This window comes from Platalea leucorodia, assembly GCF_965183815.1.
Source record: "Platalea leucorodia genome assembly, chromosome: 1".
Taxonomy (NCBI): Eukaryota; Metazoa; Chordata; class Aves; order Pelecaniformes; family Threskiornithidae; genus Platalea; species Platalea leucorodia.
In genome coordinates this window covers 72,206,561-72,223,474 of record NC_138823.1, presented here as the reverse complement: position 1 = coordinate 72,223,474, position 16,914 = coordinate 72,206,561, and the positions used below count along the sequence as shown (strand labels likewise).

Sequence of the window (16,914 nt, the reverse complement as noted above, 5' to 3'; positions counted from 1 at the left end):
TTTAATTCTGAAGAATAAATGTTAGTGTATTTCACAGTGATGAAAACCTCAAAGGCTTATTACTCCCTCTTCATCCACCGCCATGCTAGAAATTTTGAATACTTATTGTCACAATCACACAAGCACAGGCAAAATCGAGGTTAAACTGTTTATGAAGGTTATACAGAATCTTGACTTCGCAGCATTTTCTGCTATTTGTCAATTACTTGGCAGTTAAAAATTTTGTGTTAGGAGTTTTAGCTCCTACCAACAAAAATAATCAATTGACTCTCTGTCTTTTTAATTTCCTAATTCTTGTGGAAACAAAAGCCAGCATTAAGAAGACCATAATTATGCTTTCATTGTGAGATCAGATCTAAGGCATACATCATTCAGTGCAAAGTCATCTCATACTACAGAGAGAAGACAAAAACCCCTTCATTCTCCCCTATGGACCCTACAGGTACATGTGCAAAACCCAGCAAGACTGAAATAAAGATGGACACAATGTACAAGATACTTGTGTAGTTAATATTTGCTCTATGATTTTACAAAAAAAAAAATCAGATATTACAGAGATTATTATTTTTATAGCTTTGAGTAGTCTCAGTGGCCAGCAATTTCAAACAAGTTATTAAAATCCAAATAAGAGTCCATGAATGGTATTACCGAAACCGTTTACCAGAACAAAAGCAGCATTTGTTGTCACAATATGACCATCATCATTTAAACACACACATACTAATGTAAGTCAAGCCTATACCATGCATCTTCAGACTGGAGTTACATACGGAATAAATTTACAGTGTTTTGGTAAATACATATTCAACATAAAGAAACATAAATAGCAATAGGAATGTATCAATAACCTTGAACACAAATAAACCGTAAGTTTAATCAAGTACTTCCCTGAAAGAAACAGATGTCACAGAGATGTTCTAAATATTTTTCTTACTATTTACTTTCTTGCTTTTTTTTCTCCTTGCCTTTTTCACTTCTTGACAAACTATTAACTGCAAGTCATGCCAACTGCAAGGGATGACTTTTAGACCTGGGCACAACAAAACTTAAAGATGTTTTACAGAAAGGCACACACATTTTAAGAACAGGGAGCTTGTGTTAACCACACACCCAGCAGGCAGAGATTCTTTAGTGCCCACTACTCCTCACATGGGAAAGAGCCACCAGGTTTTCTCACTGCTCAATATTCTCTAACAACAGCAGGCAGCCTGCACTTCTACAACACTTTTCCACATGCATTTTTCAGAGAAGCTTCCTGAGCCACATGCACATGTCCAGTATCATTTTACATTTGGAGTCACAGACAGATTGAGTGACCTGATGCAGTTCAGCAAGTCAAGAGTGAACCAGTTACGGTCTCTTGCCTTCCAATCTGTGCCCAATCAAGACGATAATGATCCAAAATATTACAAAAACTTCAGCAAAGGTGAAATCTGGAATGCAGTATATAAGAATGAGCACAAACCTATTCACTCTTCAACCTAACAAAGCCAAGAAGCTTTCCACGTTGCCAATTACCCTGTGTGTTCCAATCAAAACTCTTTTAATCAATAAATAGTAACGGGGTATCTTCTTTACCCATAACTAATAATGTGATCTTGAAGAAAGGACCAACCCTACAGAAGACAAGAGTCAGCAATTTAGCACATCCTACATGCACTTTTCAGCTATCTCCTGGGGAAAAAACACAACCTTCTGGTAACATGACAGATGCATATTGTACAGCTCTGGCAGTTTCTATAATGAAACTCCAGATATAAATGATAATATCCATAATACAAACCATAATTCTAAAATATATCTGAATATGTGTGTGTATATATATCTAAAAAGAAAATTATCTAATTTTCTCTTTTATACACATATAAACATCTGGCTAATATGCCCCATAAAAATTTTTCCTTATTTAGGACTAATCTTTTAAATAACAGAGTTTTAAACAGTCCCTTAGAATATTTTTTTTAAACACTATTCAAAGATGAAGAACTATCTCAGGGTAATCAAAAAGCACACACAAAATAAATTAACATGATACAAATGTGGTTATATTGTTCAGAAAGTCCAATTCTCCCATTTGAAATGAAATGGAGACCAGTGTACCTTAGGGTGAACTATTAATCAATGTACAAATTCATTCTCTCTTTCCATGTAAATCTTCATGTGAATTTAGCTGCATTTCCATAAAGCAAGAAACACGCTAAGTCCACAGAACTCTTGCAAAAGGGAGTTGTGTTTCACTGGATAACAGCAGTTTTTGCTGAAGGACAGCAAGTCAACATTTTATCACCATCTGAACACTAGCAACACCTGTGCCCTTGTAAGCTTCACACCCTGAATTAGCAGCAACATATTTGATGGGTTCAGTAGTAATTTTTCTTCCAGTATTGGATTAGACTACTTTGCATATACAGTAAGTCAAAAGTCTAGTACTTGTGTGCAACATTAATCCACATTTACGTCTGAAAACTCATAAATACATATGGAAACAAAGGTGAAAGAATTAAACCTCGTTTTAAGTTAAAACATTTTCAGTCCACATATAGAAACAGCAGTGAAAAACAAGTATAAAGGAGATGGACAGCAGAAACAGAAGAAAAGGAGTAAAATAACTAAAACTGTAAGAAGCAGGTCACTTAATAGGGCAAGCTGCAATTAAAATTGATCAACAGAAGATGTAGACTGTACCATCTGCATAAATGCTTAAATGCAGCATTGTTTTGCACATCACACACAGTAAATGTGATTCCTAAGAAGCATATTATAACAGCTGGCATACTTACTAATAGATTTATGGTAACTGAATACTTAATTTCTCCAGCTTTTAATGTACAGTAGTTATGCATTAGCCTTTAAAGCTCTTCGTCAGCCTTTTAGAAGTCAAGGTTACATTTCCATGAATATTTAGTCTCCCAATAAGAAAGTTACAAATATTCACCTTCAATGCACTTTCATACAATACAAAGATATTAAATACTTTCTTAAGCTGAATCATTTCAATACTATTAGTTTTCTTTTTGCATTTTCAAAAGAAACACAAGGACCTTTGTAACTTCCAAAGTGAAGGGTGTTTTAAGGCAGTAAAAGATATGTATTAAGGTTTCCATGATTGTTTATGGTGTCTATGTGAATAAAGCATATTACACACAATTGCCCTCATATATTTATCTACATGACTCTGTTATACTGTACATGATTTAGCAATCTTCTTGAGAAATTTAAAGTGCCACAGTTCAAATGTGCTCATCTGTCTTTTCATGGGCTTCTAGTCCGTTCTAGTTGCTTTCAGAAACAAGCCCTTCCTTTACTTAAAGAGCAGTCTTTTTAGGGGAAAAAAGAAGTCATCCTTCACTGCTGCGCTAACTGGAATCCAGTGGTCGAACCAATCCTTCTTTGTAAACACGAAGAATAGCTTCACAAACAAATTTGTATTGACTCTGTATAAGAAAAAAGAACAAAAACATTTATGGATGACTGAACTCCTGATTATACAGTAGTATTTAATAGGACTAACAGTCCCACTGCTTCCTTTTCTCCTGGACAATAACAGGAGAGGAGATACAAAGATGGAAGGAGAAAATCCAACTCTCCTGGCTCTGTTCACAGTAAACAAATGTAACATTTATTCTTCTTTGAAGGACAAGCATTAAAAATCTCACACCAAGGAAAACACGATCCCCAAATTTAAAAGAACACATGCTTAAATCTCAGGGAATAGGATTTATTTGTAAAAGCTATGCCAATTTACATGATTCTTCTGACTTTAAGTTCAGCTAGTTATTTATGTTCTTTATACATCTCATCTATTTTTTTTGTACTGTTATCTGATTATTACAGGTATTCTAACCTTGCCAATCCTGCAGTTACATATTACTGGACACATTTAAGTTACATGACCAAAAACGCATTTAAAGTTACCATATAGGATATATAGCTAAAAACTCAGTTTTTTTTAAACTGCCTACACTATCGCAGAAGATGGAGTTGCTTTATTTTCAATTTGTGATCAGACCACACATCTTTTTTTGTAATAGAATGGGATCAAAACCTTTGGAATAAATATTTTTGAAGAGTAGCAGCCACGTTAATTCTTCTGTCACAAAACATTTTGAGCTCATTTAGTTCTTATAAAGTCTTCATGAATTAGATAAGCGTTTCTTTTCTGAATTATACTATTACAAAGGCTATTCCATGATCTTGTGATGTACCTGTTTGTTAAAAGCAATTAGCCCGTGAGCCTCTTTCTGAAAAGTGATATAAGGAGACATTAGCAATAGGACTAGGGCAAAACTAAAAATCCACATAGCCTGAACAAATTTTTGACTAACACAATCCCAAGAACACAAGATGATGGAAATTTAAAAGAACTTACAAAGATCAAAGCATACCTCTCCTCTTCTCCAAAAGTACTTTTCACTATTGTTAACACCCCAAAATGAACACCTTTCTCCAAAGCTCCATGTCATATATTCAGAGAAGCACAGCTTCACATTTTCTAAATCCTTTTTTACACCTTTGAAATGTTCTCCCAGCTGCCCTTGTATCTCAGCTCCCATCAACTCTCCAGGAGCATCTGGAAGCGTTCCCCCAATATCTCCCAAAGGACAGGGCTAAAAGATAACGCTTGGACTGTGAAGGACCTTAGGTTGCATTTAAATACCGGGAGTTAGGAATGTTATTCTTGTCCATAACCTGTAATACATTTTCTCTTAAGTACAGAAAAACTTAAGCAAAACTGGGGGATGGAAATTAATTTTCTGCATCTCGATTTTCCTGCCTTTTCTTTCAACCCTTCAGTCAATTACTCCCACCTTCAATATCACTCTGTTCTTTTGTCTTTATTTCTTAATTACCTTGACTTTTCTCTTCATTGTTATTGTCATTTGCATATTTCTACTGCCTGAACAAGCCAAGTGTGATATTTAGCTCTCTGTTGAACACTTCTGTTAACTCCTTTGTGTGATCAAGTTACTGAACAAATAAGAATGAGCACTTCAGCATTGCTTCCTCTGACTCAGACTCTGACTACTTCTTTTCTTTGCTCTTATCTGTTGCATGTATTCTTACTGCTCACTCAGCTGATAACTGGTTCTATTATGTGCGTCCTAGTGCACTGCTTTCTGTATTGTTTAGTAACTCTAATTTCTCTTTAATGGAACATAATGGTTAGTTTTGCTTTTTTAATTTTTTTTTTTTAATGAAAAGCCATGCAGTTACACAAATTTTGTTGTAGCTTTATTATTTTGGTTGAAGCTTTTGTTTTGCTGTTCCTGATGACCAAATTACAGGTCTTTGAGAAACTACAGCTTTCACATGATTAACAGCAGACACTAAACTGACCAGTTAATAGCTCTGATGAGTCCATTCTTACTTACTGGGTATGCCCTGTCTGATATTAACTCACAACACGCATCTGGCTATGTGTATCATCTTTGAATTGGAGCACACACACGAGCCCCACAGGGCAGCTGAACATACTTCAGGCAAGGCTATTAAGACTGAACAACCCTACTATTATGACTGAACAGTCCCTAATGGCTTCTCTCAGAAGCCCTAAGCTGAATATCAAATACAAGCAGTGGGGATAGCTGGAATGCAGGCATGGGAATGCGATAGAGCACCCAGGATAGATCAAAATGTTAACATGCACTCTTTGATATTCTGCTTTCTCACAGTTGAGTGCTTGGTTCTGTGTCTCATTTACAGTACAGTATGCCAATTCTGCTCATTGGCTTTTCACAACAGTAGCTGCATACTTCAGAAATAACAAGTGAATTTAACTTCACAGTATTGCTGCTACAGATCATCCCTCTCCTGCCTGTGCTGATAGTGAACTGTGGAACACAGCAAGCAAGGTAAAGAATCCTATTTTAGATACTCAGTTTTCCACACTTGGGGTCTGATTGTCTGTGTATTTATCGCTATTCCCCATATTCTTCAGTTAAATCAAACTGTAGAGTGCAAGGACAATTCCTGCTGATTTCTCTTGTAACAGGAGGGACTCAGCCTTCTGGCCAGCTGAAGTTTACTTCAGGTTCTCATGTCTGATTGTCAAAAAGATGACCACTTCTAGAAAGTTTAAGCCCGAACTTGCTCAGTTCATTTCAGAAACTGAGGGGCATAGTCTGGTACAACTCCAGAAGTCAACATTCAGCTTCCTTAACCTTGAGGCTAGTGTTTCTCATCTCATGACATCCTTTGTCATAAGCTCAGCTTCCATTTCTGCAAGGAACAGGCAGGGGACCATTCAGACAACTCCCTCCTCAACCATACAGTCCCGATGCACTTCTAGAGAGTGCACTCATACTGCAGTGAACGAGTCCCAGCAGCACGCATGAACAGTCTCTGCTCACAGAGCACTCTATCGTTACACAAGCAACCGTAACTCCTGACACTTTCGCACCCTTTGATAACGCAAGACTTTTTCCCCATCTAGTCAATCATAATGATAGCTCCTGCGGTCATTAACCTGTTAATGAAGAGAATTTGTTTTCTCAAGTTACCTTCTTCCTTCCCTTGATCAAATGGAAACCAAGGCATCATCTTTTGAAGACAAGAGACAGAAATGCCCAATTTAACTGTTGACTTTGTGGGTCTAAACCCCTTTACTTCCATTTGCCATAGGGCATTTAGCTCTCTGAGATAACCCACACTTAATATTCTGCCATTCAACCTCTATTCGAGAAATCAGAGCCTCCCATCCTTCATCCTTGGTCTCTGATGTCAATATGTTCATTTCCAAAGCTGACACAAAACTGCCCTCATGATCTCAAACTGTCCTTGAATCATTGCTATCTTAAGATCACCTTCTATTTTCATATTTCAGTTATTGATACTACCCAGCTTTTCCTGAATTTCATTCTTGCCATTTGTTTTTCCAGACCGGAGTAGCGGCACAATTTAAAAAAATGCATATGTTGTTCCAATCGAATTTCTACTCCTCAAGTGGCCTCTTGAAAAGCCACTTCCTCTCTTCAAATCATACCACAAAACCTTTAATTTTACCTTCAGTTTAATAACTTCCTATAAGGCTCAGTACTAGAATGAAAAGCAAAAAACTATTCTAGCTTCTTGCAGAGAATTTAGACAAAAGATCATGCACAGATGATTTGGGCAGTTCTGACTTTGTGCATTCTAACTACTTGCAATGTATAGAAATCAATTATCTTTTAACAGCAAGGTAAGAAATATTTACAAATAAGTTAAATACACACCTCACAAGCAAAGCAGCCTTTGCCACCATGTTATGTTATGCTAAATGTAGGAAGCATGAAACATAATGGCAACTGAAGACTCATACAACTAGCTCATTTAAAATTTTTTTTGATCTGTTTTAAAACTGTACGAGTGCAGTATATATACAGAAAATGAGGCTTCCTCTCCATCACTTACTGATGTTTGCACCATCATAGCTCGCTGGTCTCGCATTTTTCGTACAATATCCAGCGGATAAACAGGTTGGTTTCTTTCAATTAAACACATGGCTGTTTCCATAGTGACCAATACACCAGTGCGACCGATTCCAGCGCTGTGAAACGTAACAGAAAAAGTCTAGAAAATTAGGTTTTTGCAATGCACCAGTCACAGTCTTAATACTAGGACACTAAATAGCCTTACAAATTACAGGAAGACCTTAATAAAATTAGAACAGAGTGCAAAGCTTATCCTTAAAGCAGCTTCAGTAATATTTCCTGCCAATTATTAAAAAAGAAAATAATTTTTATATAAATAAAACTAAAACCTCACTTAAAGTAAATGGATTTTTAACAATTGTAGCTGCTTACAAATCTAAATGTACTGGTGTGGTGTTTTTGACTAAAAAAAGGTAGAAGCTAATTGACTGCTTTTTGACATACACTTGAAGAGCAGAAAAAACACCCCTGCAGTACCATTCAAAATGAGGTTACAATAGCGGTAGAGGATAAAAATGCAGAACAACTTATGATGTAGATTATCAGCTCTGTGATAATTATGTGACTAAGCCATTTCACCAAAATGTTGCAGGAGAAAGGGAGAGAAAAGAAACTCGTCCTTTAGGTACAACACCAGTGCTTCTGTCTTCAACAGTGAGTGCTGGTATTGCACAGCTAAGCATTTTTATCTAATTCAAGGAATCTCCTCTCTTGCAGACAAACTTTTCAAAGTGCTTATTCTAAGGCTGAAGCAAATCTATAACCAGAATTTTAAAACACAAGTACCTGCAGTGAACAAGGACCGGCTCATTCTCTACTCTCTTTGGCCTCATACAGGTCACAAACTCCAAGAAGTCCATGGAGTCATCAGGAACACCATGATCAGGCCAAGCAACGTACTGGAGATGGGTGACGGTGTGTTGTTGCTCTGTCTAAAATACAGTAAGGTTTTCAAACAGTGTTCAGTGTTATGACTCCTGTATTGATGTTTGCTAGATACAAGTCATACTTTTCACAGTAAGCATATTCTGCAGATGCTATAAAGATGCATATGATGTGGAAAATATTTGTCATTTTAAAATTCAGAGTAAAGTATGAACATGTAATTCTTCAAAAGCATGCAAAAGGCATAATATTTTCTAAATAAACAAGAACAAGTTTAACTTCTGTGATCTAACCAGATTTTTTGAATTTATTGACTGTTGATCTATTATACTTTGACATCAATAATTCACCTGAGGTAAAATGCTACAAGACTTATGCATAACAGTACTATATAATAGTTTAGAACAGATTGGAAGAAACAGCTGAAAAGAGCAGAACTATTGAGAACAATATCAAAATAACAGGGTCTTGGGGCTACACAATCTATTCTAAATATGTATGTCTGTGTGTACTTGCAGATTCAGTTACAATATAAAGTCGCCTGCAACATTTGCTAAATCTGGTTTCTGTTAGAAAACAATAGATATATTGTTCATACATACATTTTCATTGTACGTACATGAATGATTTCTGTATGACCTACAGAAGGATACTTTTCTGTATGGAAGCAATATAATTAGTTAAAAGATTCTGTTGTATGAAGAGCTCTTTTTCATTCAATTATACCTAAAAAAACAGTTTTACAGAAGTTCTTTCAGTTTAGCTTTTGTTAACTTTGATTATGAAATCACTCAATCATCTTTGCATTCAGACTGAGCTCAACTGCTATGTTAGAGATGTAACCAATGATTAGGGTGGGAAGGAAAGACACTCCTGAGCTCTGCTGCATCATGCAACGAGGATCTCACTCTTTACAAACTGAGACAAGTCTTTGTGTTCCTTTATTTCTTTCATAGGTTTAGCAACAGTTAAAAACTGTTAGCTGCAATTTATCAATGTCCATTACTAGACTTAACATTTGACACCCTACTGAAATGAAACGTTCCTTTATCACTGTATTAGTCTATAAAAGCTGACCTCTCCCGAGTGGTCCATGCAAGAATGTTTACATGATGCTAGTGACTGTAAGCGTTTTTTTTCCCTTTTCTCTTATGTGCATAACTACTGAAATATATGACATGTTTTAAATGCCTTCAACTGCTTGCTTTCCTCTTCTACTGGAGGAAGTGGTTCCACTCCCAGGGAGCCGGCTAGTAAGATACAGAAGACAGAATAACTACTGCCTATGTACCCAAGTAGAGTCCTAGGAAATGTGTTAATTCCAGTCAAAGTAATTGCAGACATTTACAATTGCCTCCAGGGACATGAAGATAAACAACACAGCCCACACTTTGCTTCTTAAAGTCAGAGCCTGAGCAATCACAATTAAAAGGTCTAGCATAAGGCCAATGTAATCTAACATTAATGACCAAGATCACTGTAATACAAATTGCATTGGGATCTATCATCCAGGTCATCAACAGGCCCCGCAATGACCAGGATCTCTGCAAGAAAAAGCATGGCCTTTTTCTACTCAGCTTTGCTGCCATTACGTAGCGGAGCTTGATCAAATGATTACACTTTAAATTCTTCTGAAATGCCACAGATTGAAAAAATACAAAAACATGACAAGAAAATGTCATTAAAAAATCCTCTTGTGCAAATCTGCGCATGCTTAATCAGAACCTCTTCAAAAGGGAAATGAGATAACGCAGCAATTACATGTAACAGTTTGAGCTGATTCTCTTAAATCGGAGACATTTGAATTACAGCATTCAGGTGAAACAAAGACTTGATTCATTCTCAAATTATCCAAGAATGAGTATCCAGTCACCTTTCATGTGCATCAATAACTTCAAGCCATGCATCATGGATAAGTGCCAGTGGCACACCCGAGAACCAGCAACAGTGATCTGTAGCATCAAAAGCCATTTTACAAGCTCAGAAAAGAGGACAGAGTTAACTTAATTTTTACTTATCAGTAATTCAGGCTCAAATATAGCAAGTTGCATTTTTTTTTAAATAGTTCATAGACATTAAGTACAACAAGCATGTTACATAAGACTTATTTGGAGTAAGAATACACTGTAGGAGCATGCACTTATCCTCAGCTGCTTCTTTTGGTGTGATCATCTTCATTTGCTGTTACATGCCCTATTCATCCCTAGAGACCAGCTTAGCTGTTTGTTAATTATTCCAGGTATGTCTCAAGCTTCAGTATAGTTTTTTTAGTTATTTGTCTTTTGATATAATCAATTTGATTCTTTTGGTTGAGCTCTTCTGAGATGATTCAAATTGTTAAAACTTGACCATTACAACATTGGCTTTACAAAATGCACAAGTACCTATTGCAAACAGTAGTTATATTAATATCTGTTAGAACAAGTTTTTCTAATTCTAATATTGTTATGTCTTATGCAGAAGACATCAAATCAGTACTCTGAAGTCCAGATTTAAGCTATTTTTAGTGTTGTTTTTTTTTTAATATAAAATCTTCAAGTCTTCACACTCATAAAGAAAGTCATCTTTTAAATTCAGAAAATGTCACCAAATACCACCACACATGGAAATAACTTGCATTAAAAGACCACCACAGTGACTAAAAATCTAGCACTCATATTAAAAAAAGTGCTAGAATTATAGTTACTGGTCCCATAGTTAGCCCCACTGTACATGTCCTATTAACAATACTTATTTTTAAACACACTATTTCTGCCAGACCCTGCTTCTTTGTACAAACCTAATAATGAAAAATAAGAAGCAGCTTCTCATTATACTCCAAGTTGCCATCCAGACCATTATTCTCTGCAAGTCAGCTTAAATCCTTTCCAGAAATTTATTTTTTTTTTGCACTGAGGTTTTCAATGACAGTCATTATTATAGCATCCTAATGACTGATAAATGTAGAATTTATCTTTATAAAGTCTGGCTTTATTAGTCCTGTTTTATAAGTCTAAACTTACAGAAAGTGAGAGAGCAAGAGGTGCTCATGGCCTGGTTGCTATTTTTGCCTAACTTGACATCATACACCTTGTTGTTCCAAAAATACTAATGTTTTTTGCACTCACATGGACTGATTTCAATTGAACTTATGTATTTGGTATTTCCACAAATAAGTTTAAAAATGGTGGATTCAAAAAAAAAATGAGTCCAAACAACTTATGGTCTCCAGTGACACTTCTGGCTTATGTAATTTGCCCAGTTTATCATCAGCCATTTGGCCAACATTTGGCTGCTTCATGGCATTGACCCACATTTACTTGGCAAGCAGCTACAGAGGTCTGAGACATCGTATCTGTCCCAAGGTATTTGTTACTGTCGTCCTGGTAATGGTCATTGTTGGTGCAGAAAAGGTGCCAGCCAAAAAGAAGATGTACTTGCACCTACCCTTCCTGTGCAAATTCAAGACGTCTTACTGCAAAAGCAACTTCACTGTGGTTAAGCTAACACCCTAGATTTTGCTCAGAAACACAGGGTAAAAACACATGATCTTTTCTAATAGGTCTGCCATTGGGATTGCAACTCCTGACAAAGTATAGGGCTGTCAGAGGTAACGCTTCAAATGGCTGCTGTGACACTTGCAAAATAAATCTCATTGCCAAGACCTTCAACGACAAAAATATCCCTTCCTCGTCTTCCTGCAGTTTGCAGCCTTGCTTGTTATAATTACATCAAAAGGCAGGCTTCCTTGTTTCACTTCTCCTAAAATGACTCTCCCTGATTAATAAAAGAATCTGGTGTTCTTCAGAACAACACACACAGCTTAGAATGATAATACTCATATAGAAAGAAGGAAATTTAGGCTTCAAAGGTCAACCTTAATTTTGACTTTTCTTAAAATCCAAGCAATTGATCTTGTGTTTCACCTTTTCATTTAATGTTCGTTTTGGTCTAGGTTAAAATATAATCTTCAATTAAAAAGCCAAGAAAATAAATTTCACCATGTAGAACTACATTAACCTTGAAATGGTCCTATTATCTTCTAAGCAGGAAAAGGTATGCTTTTTGGTAGTGAGCTTCACAAATATACCTTGAAAGCTGGGACTCAGTGATCAGGGTTAAAGCCTAGTTTCTGAAGAGCAGATACTTTGGCAGTGGCATTTTGCATTTCTTTGGACCACTGTTCCCACCTCATTATGCTTCTGTACACCCTTGCCATAACACTTTTAATCTACTTTTGTTCTTCAGCTCTTTACTATTCAAAGCCAACTCGTTTTCTTCTACCACAAGTGTTTGACAAAACAGAACATGTTCAGCGCAGACCCTTTTCAGAGAAGCCTTTAAAATACCTCTGCAGTGTGACAGGTTTGTTCAAGACATTTATGACATGGTCAAATTTATATAGGTTTCTTTGGAAAGAGAAAATACAAGATCTTGTTTAATGCACAGAAGCAGAAGTTTCAGTGAACGAATCTAAGAATCTTTAACATGAGCAAACTCAACATTGCCCCCCACAAACTGTTGTAGGACATGCACCTGGCAAGGAAGACAAATGGTGTGGAAAGCCTCAGCCCAAACAATTAAGATGTGTAAAAATCACAGAGATTCTCTTTTCAGCTGTTTACAGCAGAAAGTGCTGGCAGTATACTCGTTTACATTGCTGCCTTTGTTTCATTTAATATCAATTTAATCCTGTCCCTAGAAGGCCTACATGCTGGTCATTCATAAACAGACAGATACTGGTCATTCTTCACCTTGCAATTTTACCTCCTCCCTTCAGCAAACAGCAATATCCTTCCTTAGCAAAATGAATTTATGCTTAATCTTCAATTTGTTTGAATTGCTGCATCAATTTATTTTCTTTTTCTTCAAACCACCCCCTCCATCATTGTGATGTCCATGGAAAGTGTTTAATTTAAAAAGAAGCTTATCTCCCCAAATCCCTCTATTTGCATTGTCTGCACAATCATGCTAAACAGTCCACATTAAGACAATTAGGAATTGTCTTAATTAGCTTGACCTGGGTTGTTTATAAAATGTAAGTGCTCACTCCTCACTGTTTATAGCGATGGTATAAACTTGTCTTTAAAGGATGAAATTCAATCAGTTTTTAAACAACTTGCATTTTTTTTTCTTTCTGTTTGAATGATTTAGTTTAGTTAATAAAACTAATCAGGTGAGAGAACAACAGGGCACTTTGGAAACAATTAACAAGGTGTGGCAACAGCTAACGTAAGATGTGGCAGAATAAAAAAAAACCCAAACCAAACTTGCAAAATTACAGTTCTTCAGAGTTATGTGAGTAATATGCTTCAGTAAGTATCATCTCCACAGCCTTGCTAAGTTCCATGGCTGGCTTCTAGTCACTTCTAACTGAAATCAAGAAAAATGCTTGTTTAAACAAGGGAAAGGAGCAAAAAGTTTTTTTCAAAACATAACTGGGTGAAATTGGTGAGATTTAATGGGCAACGATATGTTGCAAGGCAATTATCTTAAAGGAAACTGAATGAAACTTTCCTTCAGGCTTCCCATGCTATGTTTTCAATGATTAAAAAGAAATATTTATCTTGTTTTACAAATTAGTGCACTATGTGATGAATTTTGCACTCATACTACACAATTTCTTTCCTTTGATCTGTTTGTTCTGGTTCCCAAAGTGTTCTGAAGCTTTTTTTACAAAATAATAATTAAAAAAACCCAATCTCAAAAAAACCCCCAAATTTAGTGCTTTATTTGCCTTTCTTTCACTTTGCTACAGGATAGCTTTCAATCTTGGTCTCGAAAAGAAAAGGCAGGAAATTAATCCTTATTTCATTTCATGAGGCTTAGAAAGGTTACAAATATTTCATACATTTGCAGTCATTTACTGATGTTCAATTTCAGGTAAAGAAGCACCGAGTTAAACTGCGTCAGAAAAAATCCTAAAAAGTTTCTTGTTCCTCAAGTCTTCTGAACATGTATGATGAAAAGGCCAAGGGCATAATTTCATGAACTTCTCTTTTGAGCTATTTTCCCCTAAAGGCAGATTTGAAATCTGCGCAACTTAATTCACGAGAAACTCTTTCACAAATATGTCTTTCCAAAAGAAATCAAATCTCTTGTGGGTTAGGAAGCTTTATCTATCTTACTATTAAAAGCTACTTGTCTTCATAAAGACCAATTCAATGATGCTCACATTAGTTCAGGGAATAATACAATCTTGGTTTGTGTTCAGATGACTTTTTATGTATTCTTCAAAGAATATAACAACAACATCTGTGAGAGGTAGTACATATAAAGCTTTGCAAAGTCTACTCAAGCAGAAGATGCCTCCAAAAGAATACATTTGGTGAGCTTTAAGAAAGCAGATCAAATGACATGTAAAACTAGGAGATAATTCAGTGTTTCAGAGAGTTCTTTCACTATGTTTTAACAAGCTACAGTGTTTTTTATTTCCATCTCAAAAGCCAAATGCACAGAATGCTATCAATTATTAGGGTTGTATTTTTACTGTATGAGACAGCTCAGTGTTGAGTGTTCTTTTGAATGTAGCCACTTTACTTAAGTGCACAAATAAACTTGCCTTTAGTGAAGAAAAAAAAAAAAATTTAAACCCCCCCTCAAAACAACCTTCCCCTCACCACAACAAACACACATCTGCCTAGGACTAGCTTTAGCATGCTTTTGTCTAACCTAGATGAAATCTATGCAAGCATACACCTTTGCATTAGAAACTATGTTCTCAACTGAGAGTTATCATGAGACAACTTACACAGTTGAGGATCCTTGTAACTTTCACATCTGTTAACATGTCTACAACAGCACACTAAATTCTTTTTGAGATAAAGGTTGTGTGAGAATAAACTCGTATTAAAAAAATAAAATTGACTGCTCCGTTCTCATTGGGATTTTGACTTAGCATGTGCCAGTAAATAGACACCTGAAGTGAAAACACATACTGAATACAGTCACTGGTGAATTTACTCAAAATTATGTAGCAGTTTGATAAATAACTAACCAAGAAAAAGAACAAGTATTTGAAAAGAGTAAACTGAAATTTACAAGAAGCATTAGCTAACCAAAGTTAAGTGTCAAACAACTAATTTGAGTGACAAGGACTAAAAGTTTGTCTACATACATGCTGCAGTACTGCTTTAATGAGGTTAATTTCTTCTGTGCTGACATTCAAGTTTATCACTTACAGATTAATTGGCTGAAAAACAGAACCAAAAATCATGCTGCTCCTTGACTGGATGGTTTCTCATAGCTAGAAACTGAAACACTGTAAACAGTCTTAACTGAAAGACCTTTAAGTACTGGCACCTCACATGTTTATGATTACAAAGGAAATGTTAATCACGTTAAAACATATTTGGATGCACTGTCAAGTGATAGATTCAGTTATAAATTTATGAGAGTAAAGGATTGGTTATCTTGCTCTAAGAACATCAATGAAATGTTACATTTTAAAACAGATATTTCCTTTTTCTTACTACAAGTAATTCTAGTAACAGTAAAATCTACTTAACTATACAGAAGTTTAAAAGATTGACTAGTATTGGAACTGTAAATTAGCATTTGGTCAGCACACAGTGATTTCTTACACATGTATCTTATGACAGCACAAACCCTTCATCTTTTTAGAAAATATGTCCAAAATTCTATGGTCACAAAAGAGATGAAGAGGGACATGTATAAGAAATGTAGGACAACTTGCAAACAAAAGCCAAACTTCATCCCCTGTATTCAGGTTGTGGGAAGTCTAGATGTGATCTGAACACAGATTCCACAACACAAGCTGACACAACAAGTATTCCATGTATTTAACTTTCTCTTTGGTTTATAACCCTTCCAATAACATAAAGTATTAACAGCTAAGGAATGCAAGTACCTTACATAAATTGAGCACATTTCAACTAAGATAGATAAGGATTTTTTTCTTTTTAAAAATCTGAATAAAGATGATGAAAAGGAGCTGTTGAGGTCCTGCATCTTCTCTCAAAACACCATTACGATTCACTTTTGTTAGCTGTTCTAGCTATATGTGCCATTAACCAAGTGACCCGTATTTCATCCTTGAAAGAGCATAGTTACTTAGAAAAAACTCTCATTAAAAATCAAAATACTTGTGAAGAGTCAGTGACTGCAAAACTGTTTACAGAAGACCACTGAACTTGTTTATGAAGCTTATTACAGTGCCTGTAAAGCATAATGTATTAATGTATTATAGAACTTCAAAAAGTATGTTTTTGAAGAAGCTCTAAAGAAATAATCATATATGTATTATGTGAATCAACATAGTATATTCTTTTTATAAAAGAATATATTCACACATAGAGATGTAAATGCTCAGACACAGAGTCTACATCTACCTATCTATACATGTATTCATTCAGCTTGGTTGGGGATAATTAAAGATAACAGGCATTTACCTCAACATTTGTAATCACCATTTCTCTGACAACATAAGCAATCGTACAGTCTTCAGAGTGGCATCTGACACGAAAGCTGCCATATTCCATTACATCTGGTGGATCAGGCCAATACTGATGACATTTGGTCTGTAAAGAAAATTAAGCACACATCAAGACTTTATACAAGCACTTCTGTTTCCAGCCTCCCCTCCTGGAAATTCAAGGAGTGGCATAAAATCTATTCTGGT

The 16,914-nt window shown here is 35.7% G+C and overlaps 1 protein-coding gene across 2 annotated transcripts in view; it reads right to left on the bottom strand.

Annotated features, from left to right (window-relative positions):
* Window positions 1–3,356: 3,356 nt before the first annotated feature.
* PTPN3 (protein tyrosine phosphatase non-receptor type 3) overlaps window positions 3,357–16,914 on the bottom strand; it is a gene marked incomplete at its 3' end in the record, with an annotated part of 96,225 nt that continues 82,667 nt past the window's right edge. For both annotated transcript variants that reach the window (XM_082307220.1, XM_082307221.1), the window contains exons 23-26: window positions 16,685–16,813; window positions 8,196–8,341; window positions 7,390–7,525; window positions 3,357–3,434 (exon numbers count right to left, since the gene is read on the bottom strand). In XM_082307220.1, the coding sequence (XP_082163346.1) occupies window positions 3,357–3,434; window positions 7,390–7,525; window positions 8,196–8,341; window positions 16,685–16,813 (489 nt within the window). The remainder of the gene's footprint in view (window positions 3,435–7,389; window positions 7,526–8,195; window positions 8,342–16,684; window positions 16,814–16,914) is intronic.